Source organism: Ailuropoda melanoleuca, chromosome 3 (assembly GCF_002007445.2).
Source record: "Ailuropoda melanoleuca isolate Jingjing chromosome 3, ASM200744v2, whole genome shotgun sequence".
Classification (NCBI taxonomy): domain Eukaryota; kingdom Metazoa; phylum Chordata; class Mammalia; order Carnivora; family Ursidae; genus Ailuropoda; species Ailuropoda melanoleuca.
Genome location: NC_048220.1, coordinates 99,825,467 through 99,842,102, shown reverse-complemented (window position 1 = coordinate 99,842,102; position 16,636 = coordinate 99,825,467). Strand labels below are relative to the sequence as shown.

The 16,636-nt window shown below is 46.2% G+C and overlaps 1 protein-coding gene across 2 annotated transcripts in view; it reads right to left on the bottom strand.

Moving 5' to 3' along the window:
- Positions 1-16,636, bottom strand: part of ADAM19 (ADAM metallopeptidase domain 19) — a 78,211-nt gene that overhangs the window by 43,714 nt on the left and 17,861 nt on the right. For both annotated transcript variants that reach the window (XM_034656800.1, XM_034656801.1), the window contains one exon: positions 4,772-4,850. In XM_034656800.1, the coding sequence (XP_034512691.1) occupies positions 4,772-4,850 (79 nt within the window). The remainder of the gene's footprint in view (positions 1-4,771; positions 4,851-16,636) is intronic.

Below are 16,636 nucleotides of genomic sequence, written 5' to 3'. Positions count from 1 at the left end.
GTATTGCATGGTGCGCTGGGTGTTACGCAACTAATGAAGCATCGAACTTTACATCGGAATCCGGGGATGTACTGTATGGTGATTAACATAATATAAAAAAAAAAGCCATACAAAGATCTAATTACAGACTCTGAAGAGAGGCTTGAAATAAAAGTTGGAGGTGCCAGCAGACTGTATCAGAAGTAGGGGGACCAGAGCATCTAAGAGGCCAACTGGGACACAGCAGGGAGCACTGAGGCACCAACCAGACTGAAAGGCGCAGCCCAGGACTGTCCCCGACACACAAGGGGGCACACTCCTACAAATGTCTCCCCACATAGTTCAAGGGAGCTCAGCTGCTCAGAACAGAGAGAAGGAAAAGTCCCCAGAGCAGAACCAGGTTCTGCAGAGGAGTTAGGAAAGGGATGAGCTATGAGCTGCAGACATGGGAGCTTTCTCTTTTCCCCCCAAAGCCCAGGCAGGGCCAATCAGAAATTGCAGGCATCTGCCTATGGAAGAGTCCAAGCGAACCATCACTGGGACGATGCTTGCTTGCAGTCAGTTGTTCCTCGATCCCCAGCCGGTAGGGATGTGACCCAGGACGCAGCAGACCCATTCGTCCGAATTCTCTGGCCCCACCTTCCGCCAGCTCTGGGCAGCAGTATGGCCTGATGATTAAACTCAGGCATTTTGGCACGGCCAGGCCAGATTTACATGCACGCTCCCGCGATGGAAGCAGTTCCACAACCTCTCTCAGACCTCCAGCATCTTGGGTCTCTACCTCGAGAGGTGGTTGTGAGAATACTCTGCATCAAGGACCCTGGCCCACAGTGGCAGGCAACGAACCTCAGTGATCATGATACGGGCATTAAAGTCTCCTTGTCAGAGGCAGAATGTGGCCTTGAGGGAGCTGGAAGCCCAGCAAGGGCCCGAATCCTCAGTCGTCCTGCACCAATCCTGCGTCCTATGCAGCTGAGCCGCGCAGCCAGACCACAGGCTACGCGCCAGGCCGGCCCTCAGCTCAGGGTCAGGGTCCGGACCACCGGTGCCCCTTCTCCTGGTGACAACCTGCTGGCCAGCAGTGTGGCTCAGCTCCTCTGCCCATGCAAGCTCAGGCAGTCAGGAGGAGGGACTGGCAGCAGGCCCCCTCTTTGCATCGAACTCTCCTGGCCTTCCAACAAGCCAGATCCCGACCTTCAGAGGAGCACGGAGGAAAGCCACCGCGCCAGCACCTATGAAGCAAGGGGAAGCAGGCCCAGCCCTCCTTCCAGCCAGGATTCCATCTGCTCGCAGATGCCAGCCTGTAGCATGGGTCTCCCCCTCCCCCCAGATTCCAAGACCCGGAGACGCATCATCAAATGCCCAGGTTCTGAACTGATCCTCAGAACTCAGCCGTGGGGCCACAAACTCCACAACCGGGATCTTTCACAGGTGCAAGAGGGGGCCAGGCCCACATGCAGTAAATGGGGTTCGCAGGTGTTGGAATGACGGAGAGTCAAAAAGCTCAGAAATGAGGGTCAGCTACAGTTTCAAAAACCCAGGTACCTCTACAAATCAAGAGAATTCAAATCAGGGATGTGTGTGAAGAACCCCTGGACTTCTTCCCATCTTTGGAGTGATGCTGACAGTGTCCACTGAGTGCTCTCGGAAATAGCTTGGCAACAGACTTTTGTAACATGCCTTAAATTGACTGAGGGCTTTCACACACATCGTGTGGGCTAGCGATACTTGTCCGTTGCTGTTGTAAACAATAAGGGCTAACATCCGTGCAGCCCTGACTACTGGATAAAAAAGCTAATGGAGATTTTTTCCTTTAATTCTGACAACCTCACAACCTTATGAGGTAGGTATTATTACTCCCATTTTTTTAAAAAGGGAAATTAAAGGTGGGAGAGGTTTCCAGTTACTCACAAGGTCACACAGCCAGGTGGAGACAAACCACAGCAGCCTAACTCTAGACTCGACAGCCTCTCTGAGGAAAAGCAGTCCCAGGAAAGTGCACAGGACTGGATTGGTCACAGCCCTACTCTCTTCTAGCACAGACAAGGACTTAATTCTAGTCTAAGCCTTGCCACTCACTGGTTATCTGAACGTAAACATGTTCCTTTCTCTTTTCTTCTCTCAAAATCATCATGAGTAAAATGTGGTGCTGGGAGAGATGTTTATAAATTCCCACAAAATTGGTGATTCATCTTACCCTTCTATAGCTCTGAGAGTCACATCTTAATACATCCAATTTTCTGATGAAGAAACTCAACACCAGTGTGGTCAAAAGGGTTGGTTAAGGTCACATAGCTAGTTAAAGCCAAGTCTACAAGCCTGGCTTCAGACCCCAAATCTGTAACTCCTACAGGCCCGGAGGATGAGTTTAATGGTTCCCAGGGTTCCCAGTAATCCTGGCCAAGGCTGGGAGGGAGTGGCCCTCCACACTGGGGTCAGGCACAGCTAAATGGTATATTCTATTCTCGTTTCTTTTTGAAGTCCTCAGCTCCCAGATAAGAAAGCTGAGTAGGAGCTCCATGAGGCTGGGTGGAGGCTTTGCAAGAGTCCAATAGGAGGGGATGTACGAAAATAACCGGTCGTCCCATACTACAGTTAGGATACGCTTCGATCAGTAAGACCTTCAGGAAGGAGGGGCATTCTGGGGGTGGGGGGAAGTTCTCATCCACTCCTTTGTTTCTGAAAGGCCCTCACAGCATCTCTGCCTAATGCTGAGAGCACAAAGAACAAGTAAATGAACAGTCATGAAGTCATCGCATTCCTTCTCAACTTCTCGGTCTAAGGGGGCCACCCAAGGGGGCTTTCACAGCAGGAAGTATGAGCTCATGGCAAACTTGTGCACTGAGACCCATTCTTGAGCTGCGGGTGGAGAAGTGCAAGAGCCAAACTCAGAGGACAGTGCTTTGTGAGGTCCTGGGGCTTTCGAGGCATGCTTGCCCCCTCCCTGCCTCCCTAGAGGCAGAGAGCAGAGGTCTCAATGATGGAGGAAGTTTTGACCAAGGGGCACTGAAGAAAGTATGGAGCCACACCTGAATATCCCCCCAGAGATGAGAAGACATGGCCAGCTTGCCTGCTGTGGGTACCGGCCGCACTGCTAACTCCTCCCCGCTCCAGAAAGGTCTTGGTGAAGCAGACAGCATGGATGGAACACAGCTCCTCAGCTACCTGATTACTACGCTCCAGACCTCTCAGATCTACCAACACTTAGCGATCCTGTGTCCCTTCCCCATCCAAGGCTAATCTGATAAACTAACCTGAGCTTTTACTGATGGAGAGTGGCTGTCATTGTCTTTTGGACATCTGCACTCTAGCAGGGATATTTTAAAGATGGGCCATGTAGGAATCTCCGATTCCACGAGAAGCTGCCAGAGGAGCACTGAGGCAAAGGGACCTATCCTGCTGCCCCGTATACCACATTTCCACATCTGCATGCCACCAATGTCCATGATGTCCTGCCCGAAAGGCAGAAAACCACTGTCGCTCCTGTGGGAGTCCGTCTTCCCTCTTCCTACCCCATCTCATCTGCGCAGTCTGAGAAGGATCACTCTAATCCAGTTTCTCATCTTGGGCACTGCTGACGTTTAGGGCCAGATACTTCTCGTTGTGGAGGGGCCACCTTGTGCATCGTAGGACACTTAGCAGCATCCCTGGCTTCTACCCACTAGATGCCAGCAGCATCCACCTCCCAGTTGTGACAGTCAAAACTGTCTCCAGACACTGCCAAGTGTCCCCTCCTTTGTTGGCTGAGATGGTTAAACAAATAGAAAATTTTAGGGTAACTGCATCTGATTAAAATTGATAGAAATCATCATGAAACATATTTTTTTTGCACTATGGTAGTTACCCACCCACACATTAACAAAAGTTTAAGTAAAAGAAACGATGTAAGCAAAATCACTCCTAGCTGAGAACCACTGCTCTGATCCCACCAATGCTAACAGGTCCCCCGGTAGGAAAAGTTAGCAAACCATGAAATGGGTACAATTCACTTCCTTAAATGCCCACCAGTGGGGTGTGGTGAAGCAAACTAAAATGCATCCATCTGACAAACCATTTGAAAGACCATTTTTTTTAAACATTTTATTTATTTGAGAAAGAGAGAGCATGCTCGAAAGTAAGAGGGAGAAGGACAAGAGGACTCCCAGCTGAGCACAGAGCCGAATGCAAGGCTTGATCTCACGACGCTGAGATCACGACCTGAGCTGAAATCAGGAATTAGATGCTTAACCAACTGAGCCCCCCAGCCAACCCTGAAAGACCATTTTTTACATGACAAATCTTTGTGCAAATATCCAAACTCAAAAACACCTTTGAGGGGAAAAAATAAATCCAATATGAAGATGGCAGCAAAACAAGAAAATCTGCATAACCTAAAATCACATTAAAAAGGCAGACTACAAAACCTTATCCATCCATATGGAAAAGGATCAATTAAACATCTAATTAATGAAATGGCAGGATTACTGGTAACTCATTTCTCTCACTTAGACTTTTGTTAATATGTGGGTGATTAACATACAACAAAGAAAATGCATGCTTCGTAATAACTGATACCAATTTTAATCAGATGCAATTACCTAAAATACTGTTTGGCCATTGTAGCCAGCAGAGGAGAGGGCGCTCTTATGAAACAACAAATTTGCATAATGGTTCTCCGGCTTGCGCCCTTGGTCTTGGGTCAGGGCAAACAGTCCCTTCGGGGGAGGGGGGTGGTCTCCACAATGCGTCTCCTCACTCCCCAGGGGTGGGGCCAGGAGAGGCCACCTGTAGATCTCTGTTGACCTGAACTTACCTCAGATTTCAGAGTGGTGGTTTGAGGGTTGCCACTTGGAGTATAATGGGTTTCCGTGTAGGCTGGAGCAAAAAGGTGTCTGCAAAGAATAGACACAGACATTTGTCTCTTTAGGTGATGGCCTCCACCCTCCTGGAAACAGCAGCCAGTCATTCTAAATGACCCAGAAAGAACCACCCACCCATCTCCGCGCAGAAGAAAATAAGCCATCATAAGGGCCTAAGGAATGAAAAGAAAACCATGAGGAAGTTGATTAATTTTGTATTCAATGGGTTTATCACTTAGTTTGGACATAAACAGATGAAGGAGACAAAACTAAAGCATGGTTGCAACGTTTTCTGGGTCCTAGGAATACACACATGCAAACACATACTCAGAATTTCCCAAGGTCTATGGACTCTATTTCGTACCCTCATTGGTAATGCTAGCACTGCATTCGCCAACTTTGAGTATCAGCATGCCAAGTTTTCTTCAAGGGAAACCCTCTTTCCTGTTGCATATTTTGGTGAGATTGTCAATCAAGGTGTCCTACCTGGCCCTGACCCAAGTGTAGCCCATGATCCAAGCTAAGCCAATGGAGTGACATTGCAAAAGCTGAACAGATGGGAACAATTCATCTGGTCCTTTGTCCTTGCTGCATGGATTCCCGGCACGGCCTTTACCTGCCTTTTCTGAGACCTAGTGGTTCAGATTTCCCGAGACCTGGTAGATCTGTGCGTTACAATACAATAAATTCTTTTTTCTTTTCTTTTCTTTTCTAAAATTGGGCATTGGTTTCTCTCTTGCCACAGACCCCTTGAGGCTGAGGTTAAGAATCCCTCACCAAAGGTAAGACAACACCAAACAAGGGTCCTAGAATTCCTCTAAAAGTTAAAAGAAAAATAAAAGAGCCAAATGGATGTTTCAACTAGCTCAGCCACGTTAAAAGAAAAATGCACCTATAGGAAGTTGAGGTCCAGGGGCAAAAATGGAAGAGAAACTGGGAGTCTAAAAAAAAGAATTAAGTGGATCTATATATACTAACATGGAAAAAATGCCTAAAAAAGCAGTTAGATAAAAAACAATAAATTTCAGGAAAATATATATATATTTTTTTAATGGAAAATATATATTTTAAAAATCCCTTTTATAATAAAAACTAATAACAATACACTCCAGTGTAGACATTGAAAACAACTGGAAAAGCAAGTGCCCATTGTTAATGGTGGTTATCTCAGGGGATTGCAGATAGTTCACAATATAAGTTGCATGCTTCCAAAGATTGGTTGATTTTTAAAAAATAATTATCATGTATTTATTTTGAAAACTGAAAACTTAATCCGAAACTGCTTTTAAAAAGAAGAAAATATAGACTGGAGTCAGCAAAGAGAGCCAAGGGAATTGGCAGAGACCACCCTGGTTTTGGAAGAGGTGACATTTCCCAGCAAGACAGGGTCAGTTGAAGAGGGTCTCCAAAGTCAGTTTCAGCTGTAAGTTCTGGGACTCCTGACTTTCAGATTTGCCTCCACTCCCAGAGTGCAGCCAGAAAGCAAATGTCACAATAATTATCTCTCATACTATGTCAAGCCCTTCAACATCCAGGCTTGGACAAGAAAAAAGAAACTCAATAAGAAAATGTAAAAATAAAGCAAAGTACAAAACCTAGCTTGTGTAGAGAAACTCTCATTCACATGGGAACTTCGGGCCAGGAGCTCACTTGGCAGGTTCTGTCTCCCAGCCTACATCTTTCTCCTTAGCATCTAACAAGCCAAGGATCCAATAAGGAGTCACCCATTTGCCTGAGGGAGATAAACTGTAAGCCCCAGCAGGACCGAGGCCAAGCTCTTTTGCTCACCAGTATTTAACACCGACTTAATGAAAGAATGACTGAACCAGTTTTTGAATGAATGAGTGAGTGAATGAGTTGTTCAGCATTAGGAGATTGGAGCATGGTTTGGAGTCTGAGGGAATGGAGTTTCTATTCCAGCTGTGACATCTACTGTGTCTGTGGCCAGGAGTGAGTTACTTGACCTCTCTGGACCTTTGTCCCCACATCTGCAAATATGAGGAGAATATGCCTACCTGATAGGGCTGTATGAAGAGTATAATGACACAATCCATGAAAAGGGCTTAACACCAGGCGCCTGGCATCACAGACTGAGCTCAGTAAAGGTCAGCAGTCATCATCGTTGCTTTCACCAGGGATTATGATGGAAGAACCCAGAAAAACAGATGGAATCTACCTATTTCCCCCCAACTCTCCCCAGCCATGAATGCTCCAATTGATCACTTGAGAGAGGTGAAAAAGCAATTAAACTTATTCCTGCAGCTCTGTTTCCTGGGTCTGCTTTCACAGACAGCATTATGGACAGCTAGTCATGGGTTCAGAGTTTAATGGTCTATCCCAGTGCCAGTAGGAGATCTGAATCTTCCCACAGGAAATGCACTCCTGGCAAATACGTTCTTAACCTCTTTTTGAGTCTGGGGGGGGGAAATCATTCATTCAGTGACATTAAGATGCTCCAAAGAGAACATTCTAGATTGAACCTCAGAAGTGTCTACCTTCTTGTCAGTCCCTGGCCATGTCTTCAGAAGGGTAAGCATCTTTCTGTAGCTTCTTATTCTGGGGATCTGACACCATCATCATAGGACTCTCAGAGCCTCAGGGTTAAAAGGGACTTTTGTAATCATTTAGCCAAACTCACTAGACTGTGGGCTCCCTAAGAACAAGGGTACAGGTGTTTTGTTCAAGGTTTCTCCCCATATCCTAGCACTTCCCAGATAGGTAATACATGTTTATTCTGTGACTAAGTGGATGAATGGATGAATGAATGGATGGATGGGTAAATTAATTAATGAACAAGTGAACCTTCTACCTTGTGCAGGAATCTGCCAGATGGCCATTCAGTATTGGACCTCTCCAGTGACTTGGAGCTCATGAGACCACCCACTTCATTTTGGAACATATTTAGTAGTTAGAGAAAGTTCTTACATTGAACCAAACCTACCTTTCTGTAGCTGGTACCCACTGGCCTCATTCTGTCTTCTGAATCCACCTAGAACAATCTGCTTCCTTTTCTACCTACCTACCATCTCAGGACCAGCAGCATTAGCATCACCTAGGAATTAGTTAAAAATGTAGGTCGTCGGGCCCCACCCCAAATGTACTGGGGCAGAGAGAAACTCAACCACCCATTGTAATAACTCAGTGATTTTGATGCAGAGCTACCACCCTAGACCACAAGTTAGTGAGTTATTTTTAAGGCAGGCACACCTCAGAAGTATCGAAATGTCTCACTCTCCAAGCCCCCATCACCTTCCTGCCTCTACCACATCCTGGATCATTCTGAACTTGAAAAACCCAGAAAAGTTCCATCAAAACAGTTCACACATATTTAAGTGTTAAACCATTTAACACACCTATGTATAACACACCTATGAGGTAGGTCCTAATCCTTTCCCCATTGTGTGATTGAGGACCCTGGGAGCTCAGACATTAAATTTGTCCAAGTTCTTCCAGCATGATGTCAGCGCCAGGTTTCAGACCCCAGTCTGTTGGCCCTGACCATACTTCTTAAGCACTTTTCTGCTCTTTTTTTCTTAGAAAGTGGAAGCATTAAAAAAAAAAAAGCACTTCCAGTAACCAGTAGTCCAAACCACAATTTGATGGTAATGATAGTAGCCCTCAGGACAAACAGGATGTCACAAAAATGTCATGAGCTATTAGATATGCACATATGCAGAGAAAAATATGGGGAAAGCACGCGGTAGGAGAAAGAGGATGAATACATAAGAACTACAGAGCGAGTTTTTTGAAACAACAACCCTTTCCCCAGATGGGGTTGCAGATGTCGGCCAGGAAGGCCCTTCTTTCCAGAAGCAAAAGGAAGGGTCATGTTTCACTACCACTCTTTGTGCAATTTTACCGATAGACAAAACACCACTTTCAAATCCACCCCACTGCCCAAGCCAGGCCCACCTATGCTCGTGTGTCCAGGTGGTACTGGGCAGTGCTGTCAGGACTCAGAGAGGGGGCCACGGGGCCACTGAGCAGACCAGCTTGGCCCATCTGCCCCTTCTTCAGCCACATCTTGTTCTCATCTCCTCCCGGACAAGGGGATGGCTCAGCACATCAGCAGGAAGCCATCTCTCACCACTGGAGTGTATTAGGAGTTTCAGGAAACAAGTTGTGAGTGATGTGCATCCAGGAAGGGAGAAGGACTGTCCAAGATTTCCCACCCCACCCCCTCCTTTTTCTGGCTTTGATGGAAAAGCAGTTTCTACGAAACGCTCCCCTGCCTCATACACACGCTCCAGGCTCACAAGCACACAAGGCAGGCAGAGACTGTATCCCAATGCTAATAGCAGCCAGCATGGAAATGATCGATTTGGGCAAGACCCAGGTTGCTCAGACCCCACAGTCCTCCAGCAAAACCTGTGTCTTCCGAACCCAGCTGGGAAAAGAAGCTGCCCCCCAAATACTAGACATAAGATTGCTCTCCAGGGAAAGACAATAGAGTTGCCTGTGGCGGCCCGGGCCCTGTGTGTAGGTGCAGCCAAACCCCAAAGCACACTGCAGTCTGAAACAGCCTTGACCTTTCTGCCCTAAGGCTCAGCACCTTCAAAACCAGAACAATCCTTTTAAGGATTATTTACTATCAGACAAATTTCTAACGCCTCTCTAAAACTTCAATCTCTAAAACTCCCTCTGGGGAGAGAAGCAGCAGGGCTCAAACAAACATCTCCGAGTTCAACCCTCCTTCCTCTGCCTGAGATAGGCATCCGGTGAAGACAAAGTGATAACAATTTCCAAACCACCTTGAGAAACAATCTAATCTATGCAGCCATGCTCAGCATGGGTCGGCACTACTTAGCTCATCCCACCGTGGCTACTTTCCAGACACCTCCTTCCCCCAGAAATTGTTCCATCTAGGTCTTTCAGGAGTATCCTGGCACTTAAACACTGGTGATGTGTGGGGAGGGACAGCCTCTCCCTGGAGGATCTTCGCCCTTCCCACTCGTGCTGATGCTAATGCAAGCCTCTGTCATTTCTCGCTCATGCTCTCCATGCCGTCGTCCTGGGACTTAGACCAGTAACTGCACAACACCCGGAAACACTGTGAAAAAATATAAAATCCCAGGCCCCATCCCAGCCCCACTGAGAATTATATTCTCTAGAGAAGGACTGAGAAATCTGTATTTTTAATAGTTTTTCCAGGTGATGCATTTTCAGGCTCTGGGAATTCTCCTACTTCACTGGATCAATGTTAACATTTTAAATTCTTTTCCCCATTTCTAGGCTCTTGATCACCCTCTCGCACCTGAAGATGATACCAGCACAGCACAGAGGGAAAGTCTGGGCTCAGAAAGCTTCGGTTTGAGTAACAGTTGAAACCCTAGAAATGAGGCAAAAGACAACCACGGTTGCTTTCAATTTCTCAGAGCTGGTAGGCTGGAGAGGCCAGGCTAAGGGTCTCTGGACTCTGTGGGGGGAGATGCAGCTTTGAAAGACTACAGTTAATTAAGGCAGCTCTCCTACAACCCTGTAAAACGAGCCGTTACCTTGTAAAACACTAATGAGGTACGATAGAGATGCAAATGATTTCTACCCAGTGGAAAAGATAGTTCCGAAGGTTATGGTTTCATTTCCCCTAAAATGATATTAACCAGTTTTATATCAAATTTAGCGATCTTTTTTTTTAANGCCGTTACCTTGTAAAACACTAATGAGGTACGATAGAGATGCAAATGATTTCTACCCAGTGGAAAAGATAGTACCAGTTTTATATCAAATTTAGCGATCTTTTTTTTTAAAGATTTTATTTATTTATTTGACAGAGATAGAGACAGCTAGCGAGAGAGGGAACACAAGCAGGAGGAGTGGGAGAGGAAGAAGCAGGCTCATAGCGGAGGAGCCTGATGTGGGGCTCGATCCCGTAAAGCCGGGATCACGCCCTGAGCTGAAGGCAGACGCTTAACCGCTGTGCCACCGGCGCCCCGAACTTAGCGATCTTATCTCAACTTTCATTTTCTCACTATTGAAAAAATACATGCGTACATACATGTTTCCCTTCTCCAACTTTTAAACCAGTTTTATCTTTCTGGCTCCACCATGAGGAGATAATTCAAACTTTGACAAGTGCTCACTGGTATTTGTATGAGAACTATTTCTTTTCACTTGAGCCACCTAAACCACCTCGTGTCCTTGACCAAAAATCACAGAGTAATAATTACTATCTTACAGCATCATTGAAAGGATCAAATGAGAAAATAACATCCGAACACTAGTTCGGACACTTCAAGTTCTGGGGAGCTTGGGCAAGTCAGTGAACCTCTCTGTGCCTGTTTTCTCATCTATAAAATGGGAAGAATTTTAGAATCTTTGTCACAGGGTTGCTGTCAAAAGAGTATGAAATTTTGTCAAGTAAAATCAACAAATGTGAAAGAACTCTTTGTAAAATATATTTATGTTCTAAAATCATGGTTATCATTTTCTCTAGGAATAGCTAGATGCACATGTGGCAAAATCTTGATAATTGGCAAATCCAGATAATGGGTATCTGAGGGCTCATAATACTAGTCTCTCTCTTTATGGGTCTTAATTTTTTTTTTTTTTAAGTAGGCTCCACGCCAACACAGGGCTTGAACTCATGACCCTGAGATCAAGACCTGAGCTGAGATCAAGAGTCAGATGCTCAACCAACTGAGCCACCAAGGTGCCCCTGGTTATTAATATTTTTTAACTAGCTAGGGGACATTATGCCAATCACAAGCTATTTGGCCTTAGTCCCCCTTTCTATCAAGTGGAAATAGTCCAGGACAGGGAGGCACTGGAAGGGTTTTTGAAAAGCAGAGAGTGCTGTTCTAATGTAGTGGCCAATGTTTGCCCATATTTGGGACAAAATAACAAATTCAGTAAGTATTATTTTGTTTTCTTTTGTTTTTCGAAGAAGGAGAAAGTAAAGGGGAGAAGAGACAGCTGTTTCAGAATCAAGATTTCCAAACCATGAGCCCGGAGTGTTCATTCCACCTCTGACTCCAGAGGAATGGAAACAAACCAACATGCCAAAGGCATGGCCCTAAAGCCAAATAAGGACTGACAAGTCCAGGGGCCCACAGGCAGAGGCATTCCTTTTTGAGGGAACAGAAAGGCCAAAGAAAGAGGAACTTTAAACATTGGTCCTAATCTAAAGAGTGGGGATCTCCCCCTATCCCAAGGACTTCCTTGAACAAGTATCATTCCTGCCAGAGGACCAGCCCCAGAAGCAACACTTTGAGGCAAGATGGCGCCACCCATAATCCTGGCAAAAGGCCGAAGCTGCATGGCATGTTTTCTTTAACCTTTTATTAAGGAAGTTTCCAAACAATGCATTAAATCAACACTCCTTTTCACCAACCGCTTCCCATTACATCTTCTCCCAGTCCGCACAAGACCTGGCATCCTTCCGACCAGCTCCTGGTCCTGGGTTTTGCTTTTATATCCCAGAGGATGTTTGGATGAGCACTGTTTACTCCTTTGACCAGCAGGGTCTTTATTTAATCCTCTTCATGCCTCCCTCCTGGCTAACTCCACAAAAATGAGTAACCTCTCTGAGCAAACAGGGCTGATTTCTTGGGATCAGGGAGCTTAACTGAGGTAAGGGACCTCAAAATGACTCACCCAAGAGTTTACAGGTTTGTTCTGCAGTGTCCTGAAAAGCCCATTATGAGTATTTATTGGAACTAGATAAGAACAGTTAAAGGAAGAAGGAGGAGGAGGAGAACAAGAACCACCACCACCACAACCATTAAAGGGAATGGGGTACGATCTCTATTTCTTAGAAAAATTTAAAAAACGAAAACATTGTCTGATAGCCTCCGTTGTCCCATATCGTTTCCATAAAGGCTTTTTTTTTTTTTGGCCCGGGGAAGATCAATATATAAATTGCAGAGCTGACTGCAACAAAAGCATCTTTATATGCCACCCTCTCTGTCCAATACTTCCCTTCAATCCACTCTTATAGAAGAATTTGAAAAAGAGCGAAAGCAACTCATCCAACATCACACAGTTATACTTTGTTTCTACACCCATCAGTCTAAATAAACAGAAGTAAGCGAAATGTCAGTGTTAGCTGATCCAAGAGTTCGGCCGTCCAGACACTCGCAGAAGGCAGAGAGGAAGGATGTTAGTGCAATCTCATCAATAATTGCTTATTAAGCTGCATCACACGGTACAAACCGCGGGGCATATGGCCGCAGGAAGGCGGAATTCCTCCTGGCCTGAATTCACCACGTATTTGTTCTGGGTCACCGGCCAACCTGCAGTACCCCTCCCCAGCCTCAGGCTCTGCATCTGTGAACCCATTTACTCCTTGCACGAATACTGACTGAGGCCAGTGGTGCGCCAGGCACCGTGCTGGGATGCTAGGGGATGGGAGTGAAGCAAGCGGTTTTTCTGCCCTCCACCCAGCACCTGCATCTGCCGCCATGAAGCTCAGAGGAGGCAGAAGGGGGGCATAAGATGCCACCCCCAACGATGCCACTTTAGCATAAAGATGATTTTGCACTGAAGGCAACTGAGCAGCAGATACAAAAAACAAAACAAAACAAAACAAAAACCTCTCTGCCCTCCCCCTATTTGCCTAAAAGTAAGATAAAATTTTCAAAGGCGTCCCTCCTCCCCTCTCTACCAGGAAGGACAAAAGGTGATCGGTAATCAGGGGAGACAACTTCAGGCCCTATCTGCCCAGAGAAGACACCAGAGGAATCTGCACAACAACTTTTACCGACTAGCCTTTGTCTCCCATTAGTTTCCCATCTATTTACCTCCCCATAGTTTACCATCTTTGGAAGCCTAGCTGCTTTCCTCTGTCCTGTCATTTCTCTACAGATGCATTGTTCTTTGGGAAAGATGCTACGTAAGCCTGAATTCTAATTCTTTGAGTTACTACTCATTTTTCCCTGGGTATCTCTTACGTACACGTGTAATAAACTTCTGTTTGTTTTGGGGCGCCTGGGTGGCACAGCGGTTAAGCTTCTGCCTTCGGCTCAGGGCGTGATCCCGGCGTTGTGGGATCGAGCCCCACGTCAGGCTCCTCCGCTATGAGCCTGCTTCTTCCTCTCCCACTCCCCCTCCTTGTGTTCCCTCTCTCGCTGGCTGTCTCTATCTCTGTCAAATAAACAAATAAAATCTTTAAAAAAAATAAATAAACAAACTTCTGTTTGTTTTTCTCTTGTTAATCTCTCTTTTGTTACAGAGTTCCCAGCCAAGAACTTAGAAAGGTAGAGAGAAAATGATTTTTCCTTTCCTACAAGGTCAGCTGTGAAAGCACTTGGCAAACACGAACAGGCCACACAGAAGGTGGGTATGACCATCTGGTCCCTGGGGGCCAAGTCACGGTTAAACAGCCCGTCTTCCTTCCTTCCTGGAATTGCTGCAAACCAGTTAGGCAACCAGCTTCCAAGTACCCCGAACATGCTGCCTAAACAGCTCTGGAGGAAGGGTGCTTAAGCATCAGTGTTTATGTGTGCGTGTGTGTCCGTGTGCGTGAGTTGAGGACAGAGAGGAAGAGCGAAGTAAAGGAATAGGAACTAAGGGTCCTTACTCAACAGTTCTGATTTCCTTTCCCCAGCTGTATTCCCACCACCGCATAACTGAAAGGCTAGTTCAATCTTTGTACTCTTACTCAAACCCCAAATTTAGCATCAAGAAGTCAAGAGATAAAGCGCTTCTAGAATACAAGGAGCCTGCTATCTTTCCCAACACTTAGATCACCTCTTTCCCTAGCGTTCCAGTCTCCCTTCCAAAGGAATCCTTTTCCATGACTTGCCTTTCCTTTCAGGGGAGGAGGGGGACTTGGAAAAAGAAACCATGCCTGATATAATGCAGCCATTATAGCCCCTTGGCCCATCTGGACCTCTCTCCAGGGAGACTGATGCAAGAGGAGAAAATGTGGAGGCTGCCAGTTTTCCGCAAATCTGTAACCTCAGGGGAGAAGGAAGGAAAGCGGGCAGTGGGGCACATGGGAGCTATGGAAGGGACTGGAAAAGAGCCATAAGTACAGAAGTCATAAAGACCCCACTTCTCCTTAAACTGGCTGAGGAAAGCCTGGCCCAGCTCCACCCACTCAATGATATCATTGTTTTCAACAAAAGCGGGTTTGAGAACCCCCAGAGAGGCCCCCAGTGAGGCCTCAGCTGCTAGAACAGGCTGAGGTCTCACCAGTTCCTGGGAGATTAAGTGCTTAGAATTGCAGATAAGAAGGCAAAACTATGTAAAAGCCCAAATTACAGAGATAACCAGGGTAAGGACAGACGTTGCTTCTGCCCGGCCTTTTAGGGTCATGGAAAGAGAACAGGACACTACTTTACACATAGATATTATCTGTGGATCCCCACCACGATCCTGCAAAGTGGGTGACTGGGGATTATTATTTTCATCTAATGAGAAAATTAAAGATCTGAAAAAAAAGTGGCTTGTCTGAGGTCCCAGCACGAGCTAAGAACAAACCCACGGACTGGCAGCCCTGTCCTGCTACCTACTCATGCAGGAAACTCAGACTGGCCCTTGAATCCATCCCCTCCCTCAGCCCATAGTCAACCCATCTTCCAGTCTCCATGATTCCACCCTGTAGACACCTCTGTAATGCATCCCCTTCTCTCCATATCAGCTACGTCTTCCCAAAATTCGACCACCATAATTTCTCACTCAGATTATAATAGAACTTTTGAATGGGTCTTGGCACTTCACTAGGCTTGCCCCTTCCAATCCACGCTACACTTCAGTTGAAGTAATCCTTCTCAAATGCACTTTGGACGCTCTTACTATCTGACTTTCAAAATATTCTCCAGTTCCCCATTGTTCTCAAGTTAAACAGCGAACCCATTTATGGAGCCGCGAGGCCCTTCAAGGATTCACCCGTCGACCTGGCCAACCTCTTCTCTCACCACCTCCTCAGCGCCCCTCCCTCTCTGCTCTAACCGCAAAGAAGGTCTTACATCTTCACATGTTAATCTTGCCCTTGGGCCCTGTTTCTGCCACTTGTGCAGCTTGAATATGCAAACTCTATCACCCTCCTCCCCCCACCACCCTACTTCTTCCTTACTTCACTTCCTCCCAGAAGCCGCCCCTTCTCCCCGATCCAGGGTAGGTTCCCCTTCCCCAGGGCCCACAGTGCCCTCTACTTCCCCCACTACAGCTCTACCTTGTTCTGTACTAGTTTAATTCCTTATCTCCTCCACTAAGCTCTAAACCCCGTGACAGCAGAGACCGTGTTTTGCTTGCCACTGCTTGCTTGGGAATACCCACGACCTAGCCTAACACCTGCCACAGGGTTGGCACTCACAATATTTGTTAAACGAAGGAAGAGAAGGAAGGAAAGACAAGAAGGTAAGAGCTCCCAATGACTAGTCTAAAGCTCAAGCTCAGTACAATAGAGACTCTCATCAGAAAAGCCAATTATTTGGGGCGCCTGGTTGGCTCAGTCAGTAGAGCACGCGATTCTTGATCTCAGGGTCATGAGTTCAAGCCCCATGTTGGGCATGGATCCTACTTAAAAAAAAAAAAAAAAAGTCAGGGATTCTCTGACCCAATGTCTGCTGCCAGCTGAGTTTGAGCAAGACCTACAGCTTGCCCCAGGGTGTCCAAGGGCCTATTTATTTAGTACGGAAGCTATCAGCTAAAGGTCTGTGTATGGCACTAAGTTCTACACAGAGAAAGAGTAAGCTCATTTTCTTAAAATCATAATACTTCCTGGGTGAAGTGTAAATGTACTTTCATTCTCAGGACAGAGGCTCCAGTATTGACCTCCACCTCCCTTAGATTTTCCTTGGGATAATCATGCTCCATTGCCAAAGCACAAAGGTTAGGGAGTGGAAATAACTTCCAACTTCTAGGGAGTCTAGGTG